The sequence below is a fragment of the Nelusetta ayraudi genome, unplaced genomic scaffold (genome assembly GCF_046127955.1).
Source record: "Nelusetta ayraudi isolate G7.1 ecotype Tasmania unplaced genomic scaffold, CSIRO-AGI_Nayr_v1 ptg000259l, whole genome shotgun sequence".
Classification (NCBI taxonomy): Eukaryota; Metazoa; Chordata; class Actinopteri; order Tetraodontiformes; family Monacanthidae; genus Nelusetta; species Nelusetta ayraudi.
In genome coordinates, this window is record NW_027466308.1 from 60,579 (window position 1) to 78,711 (window position 18,133).

The 18,133-nt window shown below is 49.7% G+C and overlaps 1 protein-coding gene and 1 long non-coding RNA gene across 4 annotated transcripts in view; both read left to right on the forward strand.

Moving 5' to 3' along the window:
- Positions 1–13,773, forward strand: part of myo16 (myosin XVI) — a 73,515-nt gene extending 59,742 nt beyond the window's left edge. The window contains exons 32-36 of one of the 3 annotated variants that reach the window (XR_012925780.1): positions 28–1,266; positions 6,088–6,240; positions 7,516–7,601; positions 9,183–9,286; positions 13,431–13,567. Coding sequence is in view for 1 of the 3 variants with exons in the window: in XM_076017095.1 (XP_075873210.1) it covers positions 28–1,266; positions 6,088–6,240; positions 7,516–7,601; positions 13,431–13,604 (1,652 nt within the window). In the remaining 2 variants the exon portion in view is untranslated. Of the gene's footprint in view, positions 1–27; positions 1,267–6,087; positions 6,241–7,515; positions 7,602–9,182; positions 9,301–13,430 lie in introns of all 3 variants that reach the window. The other 2 variants (XR_012925779.1, XM_076017095.1) reach the window with 2 other exon arrangements.
- A 15-nt stretch (positions 13,774–13,788) lies between these two features.
- On the forward strand, positions 13,789–16,860 carry LOC142882379 (uncharacterized). The gene is made up of 2 exons (XR_012925781.1): positions 13,789–13,932; positions 16,288–16,860. It is a non-coding gene; the product is annotated as an uncharacterized LOC142882379 (long non-coding RNA).
- Positions 16,861–18,133: the final 1,273 nt, after the last annotated feature.

Here is an 18,133-nt window from a genome sequence, read left to right on the forward strand (position 1 = left end):
TTTCATCCCCCACCCTCCTCATTCCAGCTTCATCAAAGCCCCGTCCCCACAGCGACGACTACACCACCATGAGGAAGGTGCCTCCACCCAAGCCCAAGCGCAGCCCCAACACGAAGTTGTCGGGGTCCTACGAGGAGATCAACGCCGCCGCGCCGCAGATCCACCAGCTGCGTCCCGCCGACGTCAAGCTGGCCCTGCTGTCCCGCGCCGGGGGCTTCGGTGCCCCCATGCAGAAGGCCGCCTCCCTGGACGCGCCGCACGGCGTGGGGCTGAGCCTCTACCAGGGCCGCCAGGACGACGAAGACGTCTACATCGAGATGCTGGCGTCCTCCTCGCAGCCTCGCGCCCGCAGCCTGCAGGAGCCGCCCGACAGCCCCGAGCCGGGCGACTCGGAGGCCGTCTACGAGGAGATGAAGTATTTCCCCGCGGAGGACGGCGGCCCACCGGCCACCGCTGCGGGCAGGGCGGCCAAGCTGGAAGCTCTCGGCCTGGGCCTGGTCGGACTGGGGACGCCCCCTTCGGCCCACAGAGGGGACCCTAAACGGGCGACCGCGGGGGGCGACGCCCACCAGCAGGTCACGTTCGGCATTGCCCCCTCCAAGACGTCGGACTGCGACATCCCCGCCCCCTTCCCCAACCTGCTCCCCCACCGGCCGCCTCTGCTGGTGTTCCCGCCCTCGCCCGTCACCTGCTCGCCGGCGTCGGACGAGTCGCCGCTCACCCCGCTGGAGGTGAAGAAGCTGCCCGTGTTCGAGACCAACCTCAACTACGCCGCCGCCGGCGGGCCCGACAGCCCGCTGTCGCCGCAGTACGTGCGGCAGAGGGCCGACTCCTCGCCCAGCCTCACCGTCCTCATGCCCGAGAAGAAGTCCACGCCGCCGCCACTCACCCCGCCGCCGCCGCCCCCTCCCCCCAGCGCCCTGCCGCCCCCCTACCGGCCCCCCTCGCACTTCCCCTTCCCGCCCGAGGCCGGCTTCCTGGCCCTGGCGCGGGCGGCGTCCCTCGCCGGCGGCTCCGACTCCCCGAAGGCCTCTGTGTCGCAGCGGGCCGGCGGCGAGCCGCTGGGGAAGCCGCCGCCCTACTCCCCGGTGAAGATGAGCCGCCCCGAGCCGCGGCGGGCGCACTCGTGCTCCTCCTCGCCGCTGCTGTTCAACCCGGCCAACGGGCGGCCGCTCACCAGCCCCCTGGACGAGCTCAACACCCTGTTCAGCTCCGGACGCAGTCTGCTGAGGAAGTCCACATCTGGTCGCAAGATGAGGGACGGAGGTCTGTCGGCAACACACACACACACACACACACACACACACACACACACACACACACACACACACACACACACACACGGCTTAAATAAGAGCGTAGAAAAAGAAATTGGATGAGGTTGCGTGCGTGCGGTTTGTGTCCTCTCCCTCCTGCGGTCATTTCTAAATCCACCGTGACTGTAACCATTACGCCCAATCAAACAGGGTATTTGTCAACGCGTTCCGAGTGGCGTGCACGTGAGCGCATGGGAGAGCGCCCGTTTGCGCGACGGCTCGCATGCTCACTCAATACAAGAGCCCGCGTCCGCCACCACGATGAGTTCATGATCAAAGTCTGAAAGCCCGTTCAGGTCATGAGATTTATGGGCCACCAGGTGATTACCTTCTGCACAGGAAGAGTAGCGTAGGCTGAGTAATAACCGGTTGCTCCAGTGTGTGTGTGTGTGTGTGTGTGTGTGTGTGTGTGTGTGTGTGTGTGTGTGTGTGTGTGTGTGTGTGTGTGTGAGTGAGTGAGTGCGTCTGTATTGATGTGTGCCTGCGTGCATGTGGGTTTAACGCACACTTTCCGTTGTAGTGTTGTGCGCTCCCGTCTAATGTCCTTCCACGCAAGTTCTCCGCTGCTTTTAGAGACTCAAAACATTGATTCAGATGGTGGTAAATAGAGGTAGGCAGAGATAGGTGGATAGATAGATAGATAGACAGATAGATAGATGGAGAGATAGATAGATAGGAAGATGGATGGATGGACAGATACATACATACATACTTTGTACATACTTTACCTAATGTCATGCTACCAAACCGCGTGTTTGTTTAATGAAGAAAAGAAGACAAGTAAATCATAATCAATTTTAGTGCAAAGAAGAACAAGACATTTGTTACAGAGATTTGATGGAGAGATCTCTGCAGTTATGTCCTGTGACTCCTTTCTCCCAAGAAAGTCCTTTAATGCAAAGACAAACAATCTGATTTGAATGTCTTCTCAAGTGTCGTCCTCTGATTGGCTGTCCATTCTTCTCCCTTCGGTTGCTGGGTGTTACTGTCATTGTTTGTGAATCAGGAAGCAGGTCCTTATTTGACCGTGAGCCAAATGGTCCATCCTTCCTTCCAGTGTGACCTGTTCAAACAATTTGCGGCAAGACAAGCTCGAGGTCACAACTTCCCATCCCTGTGACTGGATGGGTCGCAAACTTTGCAAACTTTTGACTCTCTGGTCCTCCCAGGTCACTGTTCATGAGGCTTAATGAGTTACACAGTCTTTGGTCACAAGGTTTTGAACACCCCCATGGCACTGGTCATGATCATCAAATATACCCAAAGCACTACATATAGCAACATTCAATACATTCATACATTCAGCTCAATGTAATAATTCCAACATATAAATGTAATGTTACCAATTTAATAGCACAATATGCAATGATGCAAGATGTTAAATGTGTGATTCCAACAATACATTGATAGATAGATAAATGCAGCCCATTCCTAGATCTTCCACACTGCCCTTTGGCTGCAGCAGCGTGCTTTCCAACATGTGACCCAATGAGGTCACAGTGGCATCACGCTGCACCGTAAGCACGATATCCAGCTGCGTCAGTGCCTGCGTTGGATCTCGTCACACCGCGTGCAGAGCATGCGCGCGTACACACACACACACACACACGCACGCACACGCACGCACGCACACACACACACACACACACACACACACACACACACACAGGCTGTTTTTATTTTTTTGTTGTTGACACTGATGCAAAGGTTGACCTTTGCAAAATGGAGCCAAACGCGTTTGTTACAGATTGCTCATTTCAGTGGAGCGCTCGCTTCTTTCGCAGTAACGAGGCGACGTCTTCGCGGTCGCTTCTTGTTAAAACAAAATTTCCCGTTTGCAGCTTGAACGAGCGATCGTGAGAGAGAAACTGCCCTCCCAACCCCCCCTCCCCACTCTCCTCCCCTCCCCCCGCGCCTCTTTCCTGCAAGTATATTAGTTGTGGCCGGTTCAATAATACATGAGCCGCTGAGCGATGAGGATGGTGATCAAATATTTAACAGCACACTCATGTTGTACTAAAGGCGGGCGTGACTGTCTCGCGGCAGTGAACGGGACATTCTGAACCATTAGGGAAATGACTTGAAAACAAAATCACGAGAAAACATGTGGGTCAACTGGCTCGTAACGCAGTTCGTTACACAAAACACTTGCGTCACGCTCGCGGAGCTAAAAAAGAAAAAAGAAAAGTAGCCGGAGGGGCCGAGAGGCTGAATGCCTTATATGAGGCGGTATGAGAGAGGAGGCGCGCACGCTGACGCTTGTGCGTCACGCTGAGGCCAACGGCTCCTCGTCAGCGGCCGGACCTGAGAGGGAAATGTGCTGGCATCATGGAAACGGGACGTGTGATTGGCGCTGGGGGTTCACGACCTTGCTGTTATTTTGAGGGGGCGAGGGCGAGGCGGCGCGCTCAGATCAGCGCGCCTGTCGACTTAACAGGATGGCCTACTTCCGCTCCCAGCTCAGCTGTTGCTAATGACCAAATAGGATACCTGACGCCGGGGGAGTGGCCAGGGGTTACAGCTGCCATCCCAGACTGCTCCGTGAGGAGCAGCTGCCTCCACCACCTCCTCCTCCTTTTCCCTTTCATCATCTCCAGGAATGAGGAAACCGCAGGAATGCCACAGGAAGAGGGCAGGTGGTCGCGACAGGCGTCAGGAAACCTTCTGCCGTTAAAGGCCTGATGTGCTGCCATGAAATGGGAAAGAGGATACGTCTGCATGTCGACGGTCATGCAGGCCACGCTTAAAAGATGCTCAAAGGAGCTATGCGCGACATTCAGCTTATTATACTTGGGCAGAAAATAAATGTTGCCCTGTTCAGAATGAAATCCGTAATAGAAAGTGACCTCATCGCATCCTTCACGTCCACTTTGGCCGGTGAAGTCACGTGTGAATTCCCCTCTTCTGTCCTGTCTGGGGGACATAACCTTCCCCACGCTTCCAACACTGCGTCATTAAACGGAAAAATAACAGCAAAGGGGTGCCCCTTTGACACCGACGTTGACGTAGCCTTCTGAAGCGGTATGAGAAAATGAAACAATGCAGAAGAAACCCCAAAAGGTGACTGTTATGTCAAATTTTGCTTGGTGGAGGTTCAATGGTCATTACAGATGAATTCACTGAGGAACTGCAGGGAGCTGGTTTGTTTTGGCATATGCTAGCGTTTTATTCAAGATCGCACCAACCGAGACCAAGACATTATCAAGACCAAAGAGCATTGAGATTGAGACAAGACCAAGACTTAATATATCAAAGAAAAATAACAACAAAACAGAAAAAATGACATATTTTGAACCATTGACAAAAAAACAACTTTGCTTCATAAAATCGAAAAATAAATTAATAACTAGGAATAAGGGGGTGTGTCACTCTGGGTGTTAAAAAAGAAGAGTAAAACGGCAGCTGCTGGATTCTTTTCTGTTATCCGTCATTGTAGTGTTGGCTGAGTGTTGTCTGGTCTTGATCCAAAATCCTGAGTCCGGCCAGTCCGAGACCCAAGAGTAAAAATGCCTCCGAGATGAGACCAAGACCTTTAAAAAGTGGTCTCGAGACCAAGACCAATCTCGAGTACTACAACACTTGCGTATGCGCAGCAAATGATTATTATTTTATTGGTATTATTATTTTCATCATCATCTCATCAGTACTATTCCCATCAAAACAATGTCACATGGAACAAGGATGAGCTTAAGGGTTTTGCCCTGGTCCTGTGCACACCGAAAATATGGGCTTTCATAATAATAATTATTATAATGACAATAATAATGACAGCGCCTCACGCGTTTGCACTGCACTCGCCAACCAATAGCTGCTGTTGAGCGTTGGACACTGTCCATCTGGATCTTCTCCTTTTCTGCAAAACCGGAAGGTTCGACAGTGACTCACCTCTTCCCTTCCCCGCATCCCTCAGCAACAACGCCGCGGCTGCCGCGCCACATGTGACCTATAGCGCGGCCTGCTGGGTTTAAATTTAGGCATCCTGTGATCATGGGGGCGACCGCAAGGCACGCATTCCCAGCGTGGGGACAGCAGCTGATGACTTCCACTCACACTCCCATACGTCGTATGCTGCGTGCGCCCGCAGACGCTTTTTCCCGCCTGAGATTTCCGTGGCGTGTGAGGGGCAGCGGGTTCGCGGGGAGTCACCTTCCTGGCAGGCCGAGAGACTTTTGAGCAACACGGGGCGGGTTTACGCGGAACACCGAGCCGAAATTGTCAAACCTGACTAGCCACATTACAGCGATTTGAGTTTAATTAGTAGTTGGGTTGATAATATTTAGTGCTGCAGGCACAGCTGGTCCTTATCAGGTAGCAGCAACCTAGAAAATGCTTCCAATTATACAATCAGATTAACATAAATAAAAAAATAAAAAAAATAGAAATATTACATGTTTTTTTTTTTCCACTTGCATGCAGGCATACAGCAATATGATACCTCAAAAAACATTGAATTCATTAAATATGGAATGGAACACAATGTTATTCAATTTAAGTCATGAATAAATGTTCGCAAATATGACAGAAAATCTTTGTTTTAAGACGTTACAATAGCCAATTAAAAGTAAGAAATAACTCCTTTTATGTGAATGTTTTGTTGCTATTTAACATTAGCTGATGCTAACAGCACTACTAATGTGTGCACGACATTTCCCTTCTCTGGATGGATCAAAGTTGTTTTTCAATATGATGACACCATTATAATTTTTACAATGTGTATTTTTTAAACATTTGTTGGCACTCCCTTCTCCTTTTTTGACTTTTTTTTTTGCAGGCTTCAACTCCAACATCAACCTGCCGGGGAGGGAGGACAGCGGATCCGCCCCCACCTCGCCATCTCCGCAGCTCCAGGACAAGAACGCCAACAACCACTCCAGTCACTCCCCGAGCCCCGCCCCCATCGAGAACGGCAACCAGATCTCCAACGGTGAGCGGGGACCGACTGAACGACTGCGTCGGCCCGTTGTTTGATTTTGTTTGTTGCTATCAAGCTATCAAGAATGGTTGTTATATTTTTCTCTTTGATTACTTGGAAAAAATATCCAGTGCCCTCTGTCCAAACATAACGCGGCATTTTCACTTGAAGTGAACTGGTCACGTGAGCCCTGTATGTTACGTCCGGTGACGCATAAATGCGAAGATACATCTGAAAAACCGTTAAAAAAAAAAAAAAAAAAAAAAAACTGTAGGAACATAAAAATCTCTTTACGATATTTGAGAGGTTTTTTGAAGTTTAACCGGTTCAATTGCCAGTTCTTTATTGCAATATTTAGGCTTTGCACAATTCTAGGGGTGATGGAAACGCTGTTTATTATGTAAATGTCAGAATAAAAACACAGACATCCATATGCACACTATGGGCATTCATAATTAACACTCTCAGTGAAAGGAGAAAATCTCATTGCTGTGGCACGATGCTAATTCATTTGAAGTATCGCTTATTTATGGTAAATGGTCCCAAAATGCCCTAATTGCTCCACTCTGTCCATGGTGCTGAAGTGTCTGTCATTGGACTTATAGATTCTGTTGCAGCGCCCCGGTGTACATGTTCTTTGTGAGCGGGGCACACTCAGTGTAGCAGATCTTTTTATGGCTGCAGCCATAATTCCAAAAGATGAAGTCAGACTGTGGCCCCATGACAGCAGCAAACTGCCCTCGCAGCTGCTCCACACGCCGCGCCTTCCACCTGCAAAGTGAGCACATGGGCGGTTTTAGTGCACGGCACTGAAAGCAGAACAACATTAAAGTGCAAAATTAAGTGTCTGCAGGAGGCTTCAAACAGATGGCTAAATATGCAGTTTTCTAAAGAATTTATTTTTTTGGGGGGGGGATAATAAAATGGGTAAAGCTGCTCCACTGGAGTCCAGGTTGAATAGTAATGATTATAAAGATATGAAAATGGCTGTCATTTGGGTGCTTTGAAGTAACCCACATTCATCTGCCCTCAAAGCGCAGTGTGAAAGAGAGTCGCGACAAAGTGAGGGAAATAAATTAGAGCCAATGTCATTACAGGTGACCTGCGTGCAGCTGCACCCAGAGGGATCAGAATACTTTTCTTCTCTTTTCAGAGAAAGAGTCCATTCAAATCGGTTGTTGTCTCTCACGCTCCGCGCGCCTGTTTTCACTCATTTTGATGCTTTGTCCTCTTTTTTTTTTCTTTTCTTTTTTTTCTTGTCCTGTCCTTCCACTGTTGCGCATTCAGGGTCACTGGAGGACGACAGTCACAGCAAGACAAACTCGTCCAGCTCCGCCTCTTTGCACAGACACATGGACAGCCATCACACTCAGGTAAACGCCGGCCTACAGCTGCGCACATAAAGACTCTATTAAGGTTAATGCGAGCGGCTCCGCAACGGTAGCTTAAGGTGTGTTGGGCTTTTTGTGTTTTGTTTTTATGTCACCATGCTTTCACAACGCTTTCGTTACGCAATACGGCAACCTGCGCTCTCACACGCGCGAGGACGCTCCCGCCTCACCTCCCCCACGACACTGAGGCGGCGCCCGACGGGCAGACAGGCCACACCGGGCCGGTGTTTTTGTTTTCAGTTTGTTGACGTTTCAAGCGGAGGGGAAAAAGTGGCCTCAGTTAAACAGACAGCGGGTATCATTTGTGCCACGTGAGCTTTCTCTTGTCCCGCAGACAGGTGTACGGTTACTGGATTGAATTTGTTGTCCCTCTGACTTGCACACAAGCGCACCCACCCACCCACACACACACACACACACACACACACACACACACGTGATCCCGTGGTGCAGAGTGAAAAACTGACGAAATAAACTTCCAAATGCATTACTAAGACTAAAACTTATAGAATAGAACTCAACTTTATTGTCATTGCACATGTCACAAGTACAGAACAACGAAATGCAGTTTGCATCCATCCAGAAGTCCTTAGCAAGTATAAATATTTTTACAAATGTACAAGTGTCGCATTAAAATAATGACGTATTAAATGACGCAACAACACAATTAAACTAAATAGGATGGATTAAAGCACAATGACATACACAAACAGATTGTATTCATTGATATATAACAAACTAACAACAAATCAAGGTGGTCCAAGGTGCTCATGATATACTGAAGGAAAAGACAAGACAAACAATATATATAAACACAAAACCTCACTCATCTACGAGCTAAGACAGGGAAACGTATTACACGCCCATTTCTTTAGGTTATTTACCCAAAATCCCCTTCAATGTAGTTCTTTTCTTGTGTTCGATTCACTTCTAGCAGAGCCAAACATACATTTTTAGTAGCGAGTTCTCCCCTGTGATCTGCTTCAGTCTGATTCCCCAAATTACACTCTGTGCAAACGGACTGCAGTTGGATGAAACAGGGCCACTGTAAACGAAATGTTACTGGTAAGGTAAATTATGCACAATATGGGACCTTTAAAAATAAATACATACAAATCATTTTCAGCGCTGTCAGTGTCACTTGATTGTAGATTTTACAAGGCTGCTCTCTCCTTTGAAAGCACCGCAATCAATTTCCATGCGAGATGACTGCATGAAAAGGGATCGAGATGCTTGACGCAGTCAAGAACAACAAGGAGCTGCTGCTGCTGCTGCTGTTGCTGCTTGCTGCTGCATTGCCTCATTCCAATCCTCTGGATTACTGAAATTTGGGGTTGGCTCACCTCAAGCTCCTCTCTAAGCCGGTCTTTCTTTGGGACGTCCTGTTGCGGCGGCACGCTTCCCGTCCCAGCCTCAGCGTGTGAATCCTGCCTCCTTTATCCCCAAACGACCTTTCCTCTCCTCTCCTCTCCTCCCTCTCCATCCCTAACCCTCCTCCTCTCCCCTCTCTCCTAATGAGCTTTGCCGTCTCTCTCCTTCCCCTCCCTGCGTTTTCTCTTCCAGAGGGGTCATCTCAACTTCTCTCCCTTCGGTGCGGGGGCCGCCCTCTGAGCGAGTGAGGGAGGGCGGGGTTGGTGGGCGGGGCTCACCCGAACCTCTCTTTGCATGTATGTGGGATGTGGTGAGTCCTTTAGTTGATTTCTGCCGCCGCCCGCCGCCGCCGTCGCTGCGTCCACGTTCTCCACCCGAAGCCTGGACCTCATTTCATGGACTATGATGTCATTGCTGCAGAAATTTAGAGGAAAAAAATCACCACCATCACCACCACACCTCCCTTTGTTGCTGAAAAGAACGTTCAGCACTGGTCTCACTGCATCTGTGTCTGTGATGAACCATCCCATGCATGTTGTTCCACTAGGCATTTCGAAATGCAAGTCAAATTTTCATGTTGGGACGTCCCTCTCTTGTGTCACGATCACTCGTTTTTATGTTTATGTGATTATTTTAGATGACAAGACAACTGTTCAAAAAGACTAAAAATTTGACTCACAACAGACCAACAAGTGGCAGTCAATATAGGGCACAACTCTATGTAATATCATACTGAAGAGTTGCACTCATGCTTAGTCCTCTTGAGTTTATATGAGTCGCTCACCAAAGAGAATCAGGGTTTTTGAGTCACTGAGTCAGACATCGTTTTGCGCTCCCCAACTCCACTCACTCAATGAGAAACTGAACGATTCACTCATTTTCTAAGTGGGGTCGGGGCGACTGAGTGATTTGTTTGTTCGCACCTCGGCCTCGTGGCGGGGAGGCAAAGTGGGAGCCGAGTTGAAACCAGAAACTAGAGCCGTTGCTTTTCCCACGGGGCTAATACAGCCAATCCCGTGATATATTTAGACAAACGCAGTCGGAATAGCAGCCGCGTTTGTCCCGTTGTTCGGTCCCGTCTTCGCAGTTAGTGAGGTAGCGGCAGCCGGGGGCCGAGTCGGTGGACGAAGGACGAGAAAATAGTGACTTACGAGTCCCTCCAGTTCTGAACAATTCGTTCAGGACCGGTTCACATACTGCCATGAAATGGTCCATGAATTGACTCTCAAGCTGTGAAATAGGCCATCTCCCTTTTTGGGTACTTTTTTGGTTGTTTGCGTTTGAATGTGGGCTGGGTGTAGTGTGTCCTCCGTCAGTGTTGATTCAGCGAGGCTGGGAAAAGTGCAGCTGAACGTGGAGGAAACGAGGATTACCGGCAGCCTGAGGCAACAAAACACGAGAAGCAGGGAAAAAAAAGGACGAGCGGGAAAACGATCGCTTCCGCCGCCGCCGCCGGAGTCTGCAGCTGCGGCCCTCGATGAATATTAAACCCGGCAGGGGCGCACGAACGCCACGCCGGGGTGGGGTCGGGTGCGGAAGGGGGCGAGATTTCCTCCTCGGTCCCGTCACCTGGCCGGGTTCATTCAAAAGCTGGGAAAACGAGCGTGTGACCCCGAATGCCTTTCAATTAGCTGCATACCAAACTGTGTTTATGCAGGATTAGCAGAGCTAATGGGATAAACGGAGGAGAGAGAGTGGGGGGGGGGGGGGGGGGAGAGGAGCAGGATGCATAACTGAGTTGGGAGCCAATGGCGCTGGCTTGTGTCCGCCGCCGAGTGTTACTACCAGTAGACTAAACACCTGACGACACGGAGCCACGGGGCGGCGAAGAGATTAGCACTTCTGTTTTTCCACACATAAACGAGCGCGGGAAGCCAGAGCGTGAGCGCATCTCCGTACTGTGCGGAATGGCCGGCAGGCCGGTTTCCCTGGAATCCTGCGGTCGGCGCTCCGGAGAAAATCACTTCCAGGGAAGAGCTCGCGCGCGCACGGTCGCCCAGCAATGCGCGTCCTAAAATAGAAGTTTTACCTTTTTAAGAGCCGTGGAAAAAGAGATCTAGAACACTCAATGTTTACCCATCGCCAGTTGAGCAATGTGGAGGGAGACGAGACAAACTGAGAGTGTTTTCTATTATTTATATCCAGTCAATGCCTTTAAAGGTCCAGTGTGTAAAATGTCTAAGGAAACCCACCTGACAGTGCCCTAAATACGAAACAGGTTCCCTTAAAAAATGGCAGCGCAAGATGGAAGCTAACTAGGAGCAAGACCCTGATTGCTCTATGTATATTCTTATATATACGGGCATCATTCTAAGGGTCGGAAAACCAAATAGCTGTTAGAGTACTATTATTGTATTAATGAGCACCATGTTAAGCTTTTACCAATTTAATAATCCTAATTCAAGCCAAATTTTACACGCTGGACCATTTTAACACTTTTTATTGCTGAGGATTTTGCATGTTTTAAAAAAAAAAAATCAATCCAGATCTAATTGGCACACATCCAGCAGCCTCTGGATATTGAGTCTGTCCTCCTCCATCCTCCTCCGTTAGCGTGTAATTAATTAGCGTCGCGTTACCGAGTTATTATCACACAAGTCTGCGTACGCTGCTCACTTGATGGCGCTGTAATGAAATGAACATCTCGGAATTGACGCACATGTTGTTGTTTTAAGAGCCAACCAGTCAATTCCAGGAAGTGAAAAGTCGACCTGCGGATCCGATGATGTCGCATCACGATAGTTGTAAGGAGCCCGTTTATGGTTCACCGCACCAGTAGATCATCGACGCTGTCAACAATGCGGAGCGCGGCCTCAGCCTGCAGCGCGACAGAGGTTCGACTTTCACGAGCCGGAGCAACATTCCTGCTGCTGCCGCATTGTTTTCGGGCCGGCGTTATCACACGGGCCTTGGCTCCCGGAATGAGACGCCTGCCGCTCGCACATAACTGCGATGTTCCAGTTTTCGCATACTTGACACGAGAGCGAGTTTGCCTCACACGCCGGCCATGACGCGGCCCAATCGTTTCGGGACGGCCGTTAAGGACAACGCTTCCAGGAATTAGCCTTCAACACCTAAATCCCCCCCACCCCCTCTGAAAATGCTTTTTATCTGAGAGTCGTGCCCTGTTCAAAGCTGCTTCTCGTGCCTTTTGCAGTATGTGTTTTGTGTGTGGATGTGTGCGTGCGTGCGCGTGCATGATAGGTGTTGCAGAAGGACACGGTGTTCCGTCTTGCCCACTGTTCCAGTAGATTGTGTTGAGGGCCGGCGCCAGAGCAAAGAATAGCCCCGGAAAGGGCTATAAATTATGGATAAGGTCACGGAGCATTTTGCCTGCGCAGCCAATCCAGCTATTCTGACCAGACACTTAAAGTTCATTAATTTATTTATTAATTTATTAATTTATTTATTAATTTAGCCCTCAGTGTGTCGAAATGATGCCTGTTTAAGGTGCTTGCATCCTTGAAAGGTGAGTTCATGGTTGTGTTGATGCGTAATTCCCAGTGTTGCACAGTTTATTTTGTTGCCCGGGGAGAAAGACGTGTAAGATTCCAACATAAGCAAAAGTGAAAATACTTGAGATGTGTTCAGCAGGTTTTCCTGAGACCAAATACAGAGATGAGTCGTGCTTTTTTGGTCTGTTTGTTTGTTTTTCACACAGGTGTCAGTCAAAAAATAATAATAATAATTAATTCGGGATCCCCCGCTTCTTCCGTCTGGATCATCTGTCGCACCGGGTGTGATTCAGAACCAGACCCAGATCCCTCGGTGTGTTGTTTATCGCGGTGATTCATCGGGGGAAAAGTGCCGCGGCCCTGGAGCGTGGGTGGTAACCGTCTCTCCTGCGCCGGCGTGGTATTTTAAAAATTTCATTATTTGCCTTCGAGAGGCGTCCAGTCGTGATGAGGCAGCGTTTATTTTTACATCCTTCACCTTCTTCCGTAGGCGGCGCTTGCCGCTCGCTCAGCGGCCTCCCACAGCCGCGACTCATCACAGCTCGTCCCATCGTTTCCATTCATCATTCATCCATCCATCCTTTTTCAAGACCGGCTTCTTCCTGGGTCCAGGTCTGCTGGAGCATATCCCAGCTGTCATAGGGCGAAGGCAGGGTGACACCCTGGACAAGTAGCCAGTCCATCAGACAAACAACTGTTTGCACTCACACTCAGGGACAATTTCGAGTTCTCAGTTCACCTCTCATGCATGTTTTTGGACTGTGAGAAGAAGCCAGAGAACCTGGAAGAACCCACGCAGACACAGGGAGAACATGTAAACTCCACACAGAAAGGCCCCAGGAATCAAACCCTCCATTCAGAATGTTAAAAAAAAAAAAAAAAAAAGGCTTTGTCATTGCTTCCCTTTTAGCATAAAGTCCAAACTTATTTCTTACTTTCCCTCCGATCTGATGGTCCTCCGTCTCCTCCTCCTCCGCCGCCGCAGGTGTTCCAGCGGCTGCAGCGGCTGTCCGGCCGGGACGAGGACGCCGCCCTGCGGGAGCTCCTGCGACTGAGGCGAGTGCAGTGTGAGGGGCGGGGCAGCTGGAAACACCGCCCGCCTCAGGCCCCACCCACCCCCCCCACACTGCTCTGGACCGGCAGGAAGTCCTCACCGTGATCTGGACCTCCTTCACCTCCACGTCCTCCTTCCCCTCCGATCGCAAACGCAACCCGCCGCCCAGGGGTCAAAGGTCGGTGCCGCAAGCCCTTGACCTATGGGCCGAAGGTTCGCACCTCCCACCTTGACTGTGGAGGATCTCCCAGCTGATATCAAAAAGAGATTCCATCCGTCAAAGACTTTCAAACAGACTGACGGTGGAAACGATGATGATCACATTATTTTTCCATTTCTCGAGGGGGAAAAAATACAAAACTGATGTCCATCGGTGGGAGGCCTGCAGTCCTGCTGCTTGGGAAAGAGCTCTGCGCCCCCCGCCGAGAACATGGTGCTGATTTAACTCGAGCCCGAGTCAAAGTCGAACTCGACTTTTGTGTTTTTCCGTTTTCTTATGTGCATCCGAAATTTTCAAACCCTCAAGCAAGCGCATACATACACGAGCTCGGTGCTGCCCCCGCTGTCAGCTGCGAGATGGAACTGCCCCCCCACCAAACCTCCTACCACCCCACCTCCAAATCCCATATTTGCTCCCCTCTTCTGCAGAACCACATGAAATCACAGGCAAATGCACTCGCTTCGCTAATGGGGGGCTTGAACTTACGGTTTACAAGCGAAGCGATGCCTTTTCAGACTCCTCTGGTTTTTTGAGCACCAGGGACACGACTTCAGCACCCCGGTCAGGTACGCAGCTCTCAGTGAAGCTCTCGCGTTTTTCATTTGGCTGCTGCCACCCTGAGCGACCGTGAGCCGAGAGCGTCAGGGTGAACGACAGCGCGAAGCTCCGCGACCCTCCGGCCAAAAATACTAACTGCACTAACCTTTGCCGACAGAAGGTCCAAGAAATCTTTATACCTTCAACCTCGAGTTGTTTTGGGGACCATTAGTAGATGAAGGGCGATGGCTCTCGGCGGGCAAACAGCCAATTGCTGCTCATCGCACAACTGACATTTCGAGATAGCGTAGCCTGTTCCGCACTTCTGCCGAGAAGACTGTGGCGTGAGAGCGAACTTCTGCCACAAGGCCGATTTCTCTTTTTGCTGAGGAAACAAAGAAAATAACTGTGGTGCTCGCCAAACCAATGCCGCTGGAAAACCACCTCGCGCTTCACGTACGCGGGGTGCAAAAAATTCCGGTTAAAGACCTTCGGCAGAGAGGTGTAAGCTCCTAGTATTCGCATGGAACTCTGTGCCAAAGTGTCAAACTATGTCCAACTATGAAAACACATGTATACAGTAGAGCCCGTATGCTTGTACAGACAGAAACGCACTCATATATTCATATTAATATATATATACATATATATATGCATATAAAAAATGACCAAACCCAGGCTGCTACTGCAGTGCTGGCAATTTTTTAACTAGATCAGGAGAACATGTTAGAGAAGCAGGTGAGGAAACGGAGGGGGGGGAGGGGGATGGGGAAGCAGAAAACAAAACTCCTGACACTTGAAAAGTAGCGTCTTAAGTCCCGCAGCGTCCCGTCGGCCTCACGCTGGTTCGCTGTCGTTCAGGAGTCACCGCGCAGAGCTCAGGAACCTCGCGCGCAGGACCAACACCTGGACTTTGTAAGGGCGCGAGGTGCTGCCTCCCCACTCCCCGCCCACTAACCAACCCCCTGCCCTGCCCCCCCGCCTGACCTGCCACCAAATCAAGACTTTTTTTTTTCCCCCCCGCCAAACTTCCTGACGGGATGGAAGCGGCTCTACGGGTTTCCCCGCTCTGTACATAAATACTGTCTATGATGGTGAAGCTGAGATGATGTAAGATTGTCCTGGGGTTCGATGCAATGAGGAAAAGAGAATGGTTTATATATTAAAAGTAATAATAATAATGTGAATATATTTTCTTTTTTTATCAATTGTCTATGGCTATGAAATTATTTCTATTTAATGCCCTTGTCTCCACCACCTTCCCCTCCCCCGCCCCTCGCCCTGCCCACCTGGGTTCTGTTTTCTTTCTGCCATTGCAGGGCTGAATGTTTTTAGCTGTACGCGGACGTTTATTGCACAAATATTTATGTGGCACGTTGTTGTCGACTTCCTGTAATGGGCCGGGCCGCCCGGGCGACGGTCCCGACGAGCGCGTCTGAAATTGTTCTGCTGCCTCCGGGTAGCAATGACTCCGATTGATTTCTCATTCCCGCTGATCACCTGCAATGTGTCCCATTGATTCGGGGGCCCTCGCGAATTAGCCGCCCGGGAATCAATCCGTCTGCCGACACGCCAGCGGAGTCGGCCCGCAGCGAGGGAGCCTGAATGTATAAAATGCAAATAATGTTGTCGTTGGTTTGTTCGTTTGGGTTCCGCGCAAAAATGGATGAGTTGTAAGACTTGAGCAGCTTGGGCGAGATGTTGAGATGAATTTTGCACCGCGAGTGATCAGACCTTGCATGAGCGATGCTGCATCACTGGGCAATTTTCATTTGCTTTTAATTCTCCCAAGTTTGAGTGTGATTAAGCGTCGCACAACGCTCTGAAAAAAAGTCACGACAACGGCAACCTGTCTGCGATCAAGGCACAATAAAAACCGAGTCGACGAGGGAGCGTTCAGGATCCCACCGTTGCTCCTTTGTCTGGGTCAGGGTTCTGGTCAGGGACGTGTGGGCTTTTCTTCAAAACAGAACAACAACAACAACAACAAAAAAAAAAAAAATGAAGTGAGCGTTCATTTCTTGTGTTTAGTTGCCGTCTTCTCAAGCACGTCGGTGCAGTTTGGCCCAGCATGACCGCCCTTGAGGGAACGACCGCGATGAGCTGCTCTCCTGCCTGCACTGTGAACCACTGCAGCTTCCTGCCAAACCCCCACAACACCAACCACACCCACCCGCCCCGACCGCGCCCTCAGGCACTGCAGCTTTCGGCCAAACGCCCTCTGGCTGGTGACCTGTCCGAGATCAGCTTCGCCCCTCCCCCCCAGGTCCATGTATAGCTGTCATTAAAGGTACGAGGGCGCCTCGTTGCCCTCGACGGTGTTTTATTCTGTTGCTGTTGTTGTTATTGCTGTTGGTGTTGTTCTTCTTGTTGTTCTTGTTGTTGTTGTTTTTATTATTATTTAATTACTCTCTTTTTGTATGACGTTCGCAACGTTTTACCCTGCATACAAAACGTGTTCGTGGAAAGCAAAAAAGTAAATAAATATAAAGCGGAGGGTGGGGGAGGGGTCGACCGTATTGCGATCTTTCATAATGGTTATCTCACCCATGTTTTATAACTACTGTACCTGTACAGCAATAAAGCTCAACTGTGTCAATGCCATTTTCTGCGTCACGGCCCCGTTTGTGCGTTGGCGCCTTTCTGAAGACGACTGATGCGGTGAGCGCGCTGCTGGAATCATTTGGTTCAGGCGCGATCCTCCGTTCTTCTTCGTGCTCCTCTTCCTCCTCTTCCTCTTCATTCCGATCGGAATGCACTGGTAATCACTTCCGACCCTGGCCGCCATGATTTTGTAACGTGTTCCAATTACCGAGGTGAAATGGATTCATGCATAACCCTTGCTGTAAAAGACGGGTGAAAAAGAGGGGGGGAGGGGGGGATTCAGTTTTATAAGCAACAGTGTGTTTCCATGGGGAATTTCATTTCATTTTTTAATCAAGAGACTTTGTCCAACCTCTGGACGGTGGATCGGCAGAGAAGAACATCCTCTTCATGTGCTCAGCGAGAGTAAACTGACTAGTTGTTTGTCTGTGTTTGTACACATAGCTTTGTTATTGTGCATGTATTTAAAACCAACCAATCAAGGGGAAAGTTGACGGGAAAAAATCAACAGTGGCGAAAACATTTTCAACATTGACAACAATTCATCGAGCCGTCATTGATCCAGTGCTTTGCAGATTGTCGCGGTCTTCATTAGCCTGATTTATTCAATATTTGACTTTCACGAGGCAGAAAATTGGATGCGGTGTCATCTGCTGGGAGCAGCTTTTACAGCCGCCCTCAGGTGTTTACTCACTAACCTGTGGCTGTTTGTGTTGAGGATCAGGTCGAGACAAGCACAGGTCGTATCACCTGCTTCAATCGAACCCTCGTTTCCCACATAAGTTTCCCTCCATAGTAACCCGGAGGAATGTTTTCCCTGGAGGGCTGCAGCTCGCAGTGTGGGAGCCTGAGTCACGTAATGTTTTCAGATCAGCTGTGTGCCAGCAAATGGCTTTGTGCTGAGCTCACTCTGCACACACCCAGGTGCGAGGGCTCGAAGCTTTGAAATTTGAATAAACAGCAGGCTCAGGCAGCTTTGAGAGGTCATTTGCGAAAGGTAACATGATTTGTTGCCGTTTTTTTATGAACAGTGCGTGGGATTGAAAAGGTTTGTAGAACTCCAGGAATTTTTCCCACGCAAAAAAGAAAAGAATTCCTGACTTTTCACATCCTCAGCAAAAAGGCGGTTCGGAAGTTTGAGGCAAAACTCTGAAGGTGATTGGATGAGACTTTTGTTCAGCTGATGATACTTGCTACAGATTGGCCAGCAGGCTGTCGAAACTTGCAACATTGACCACACACCATCGGCCTCATGGTTAAACAAAATGCTGGT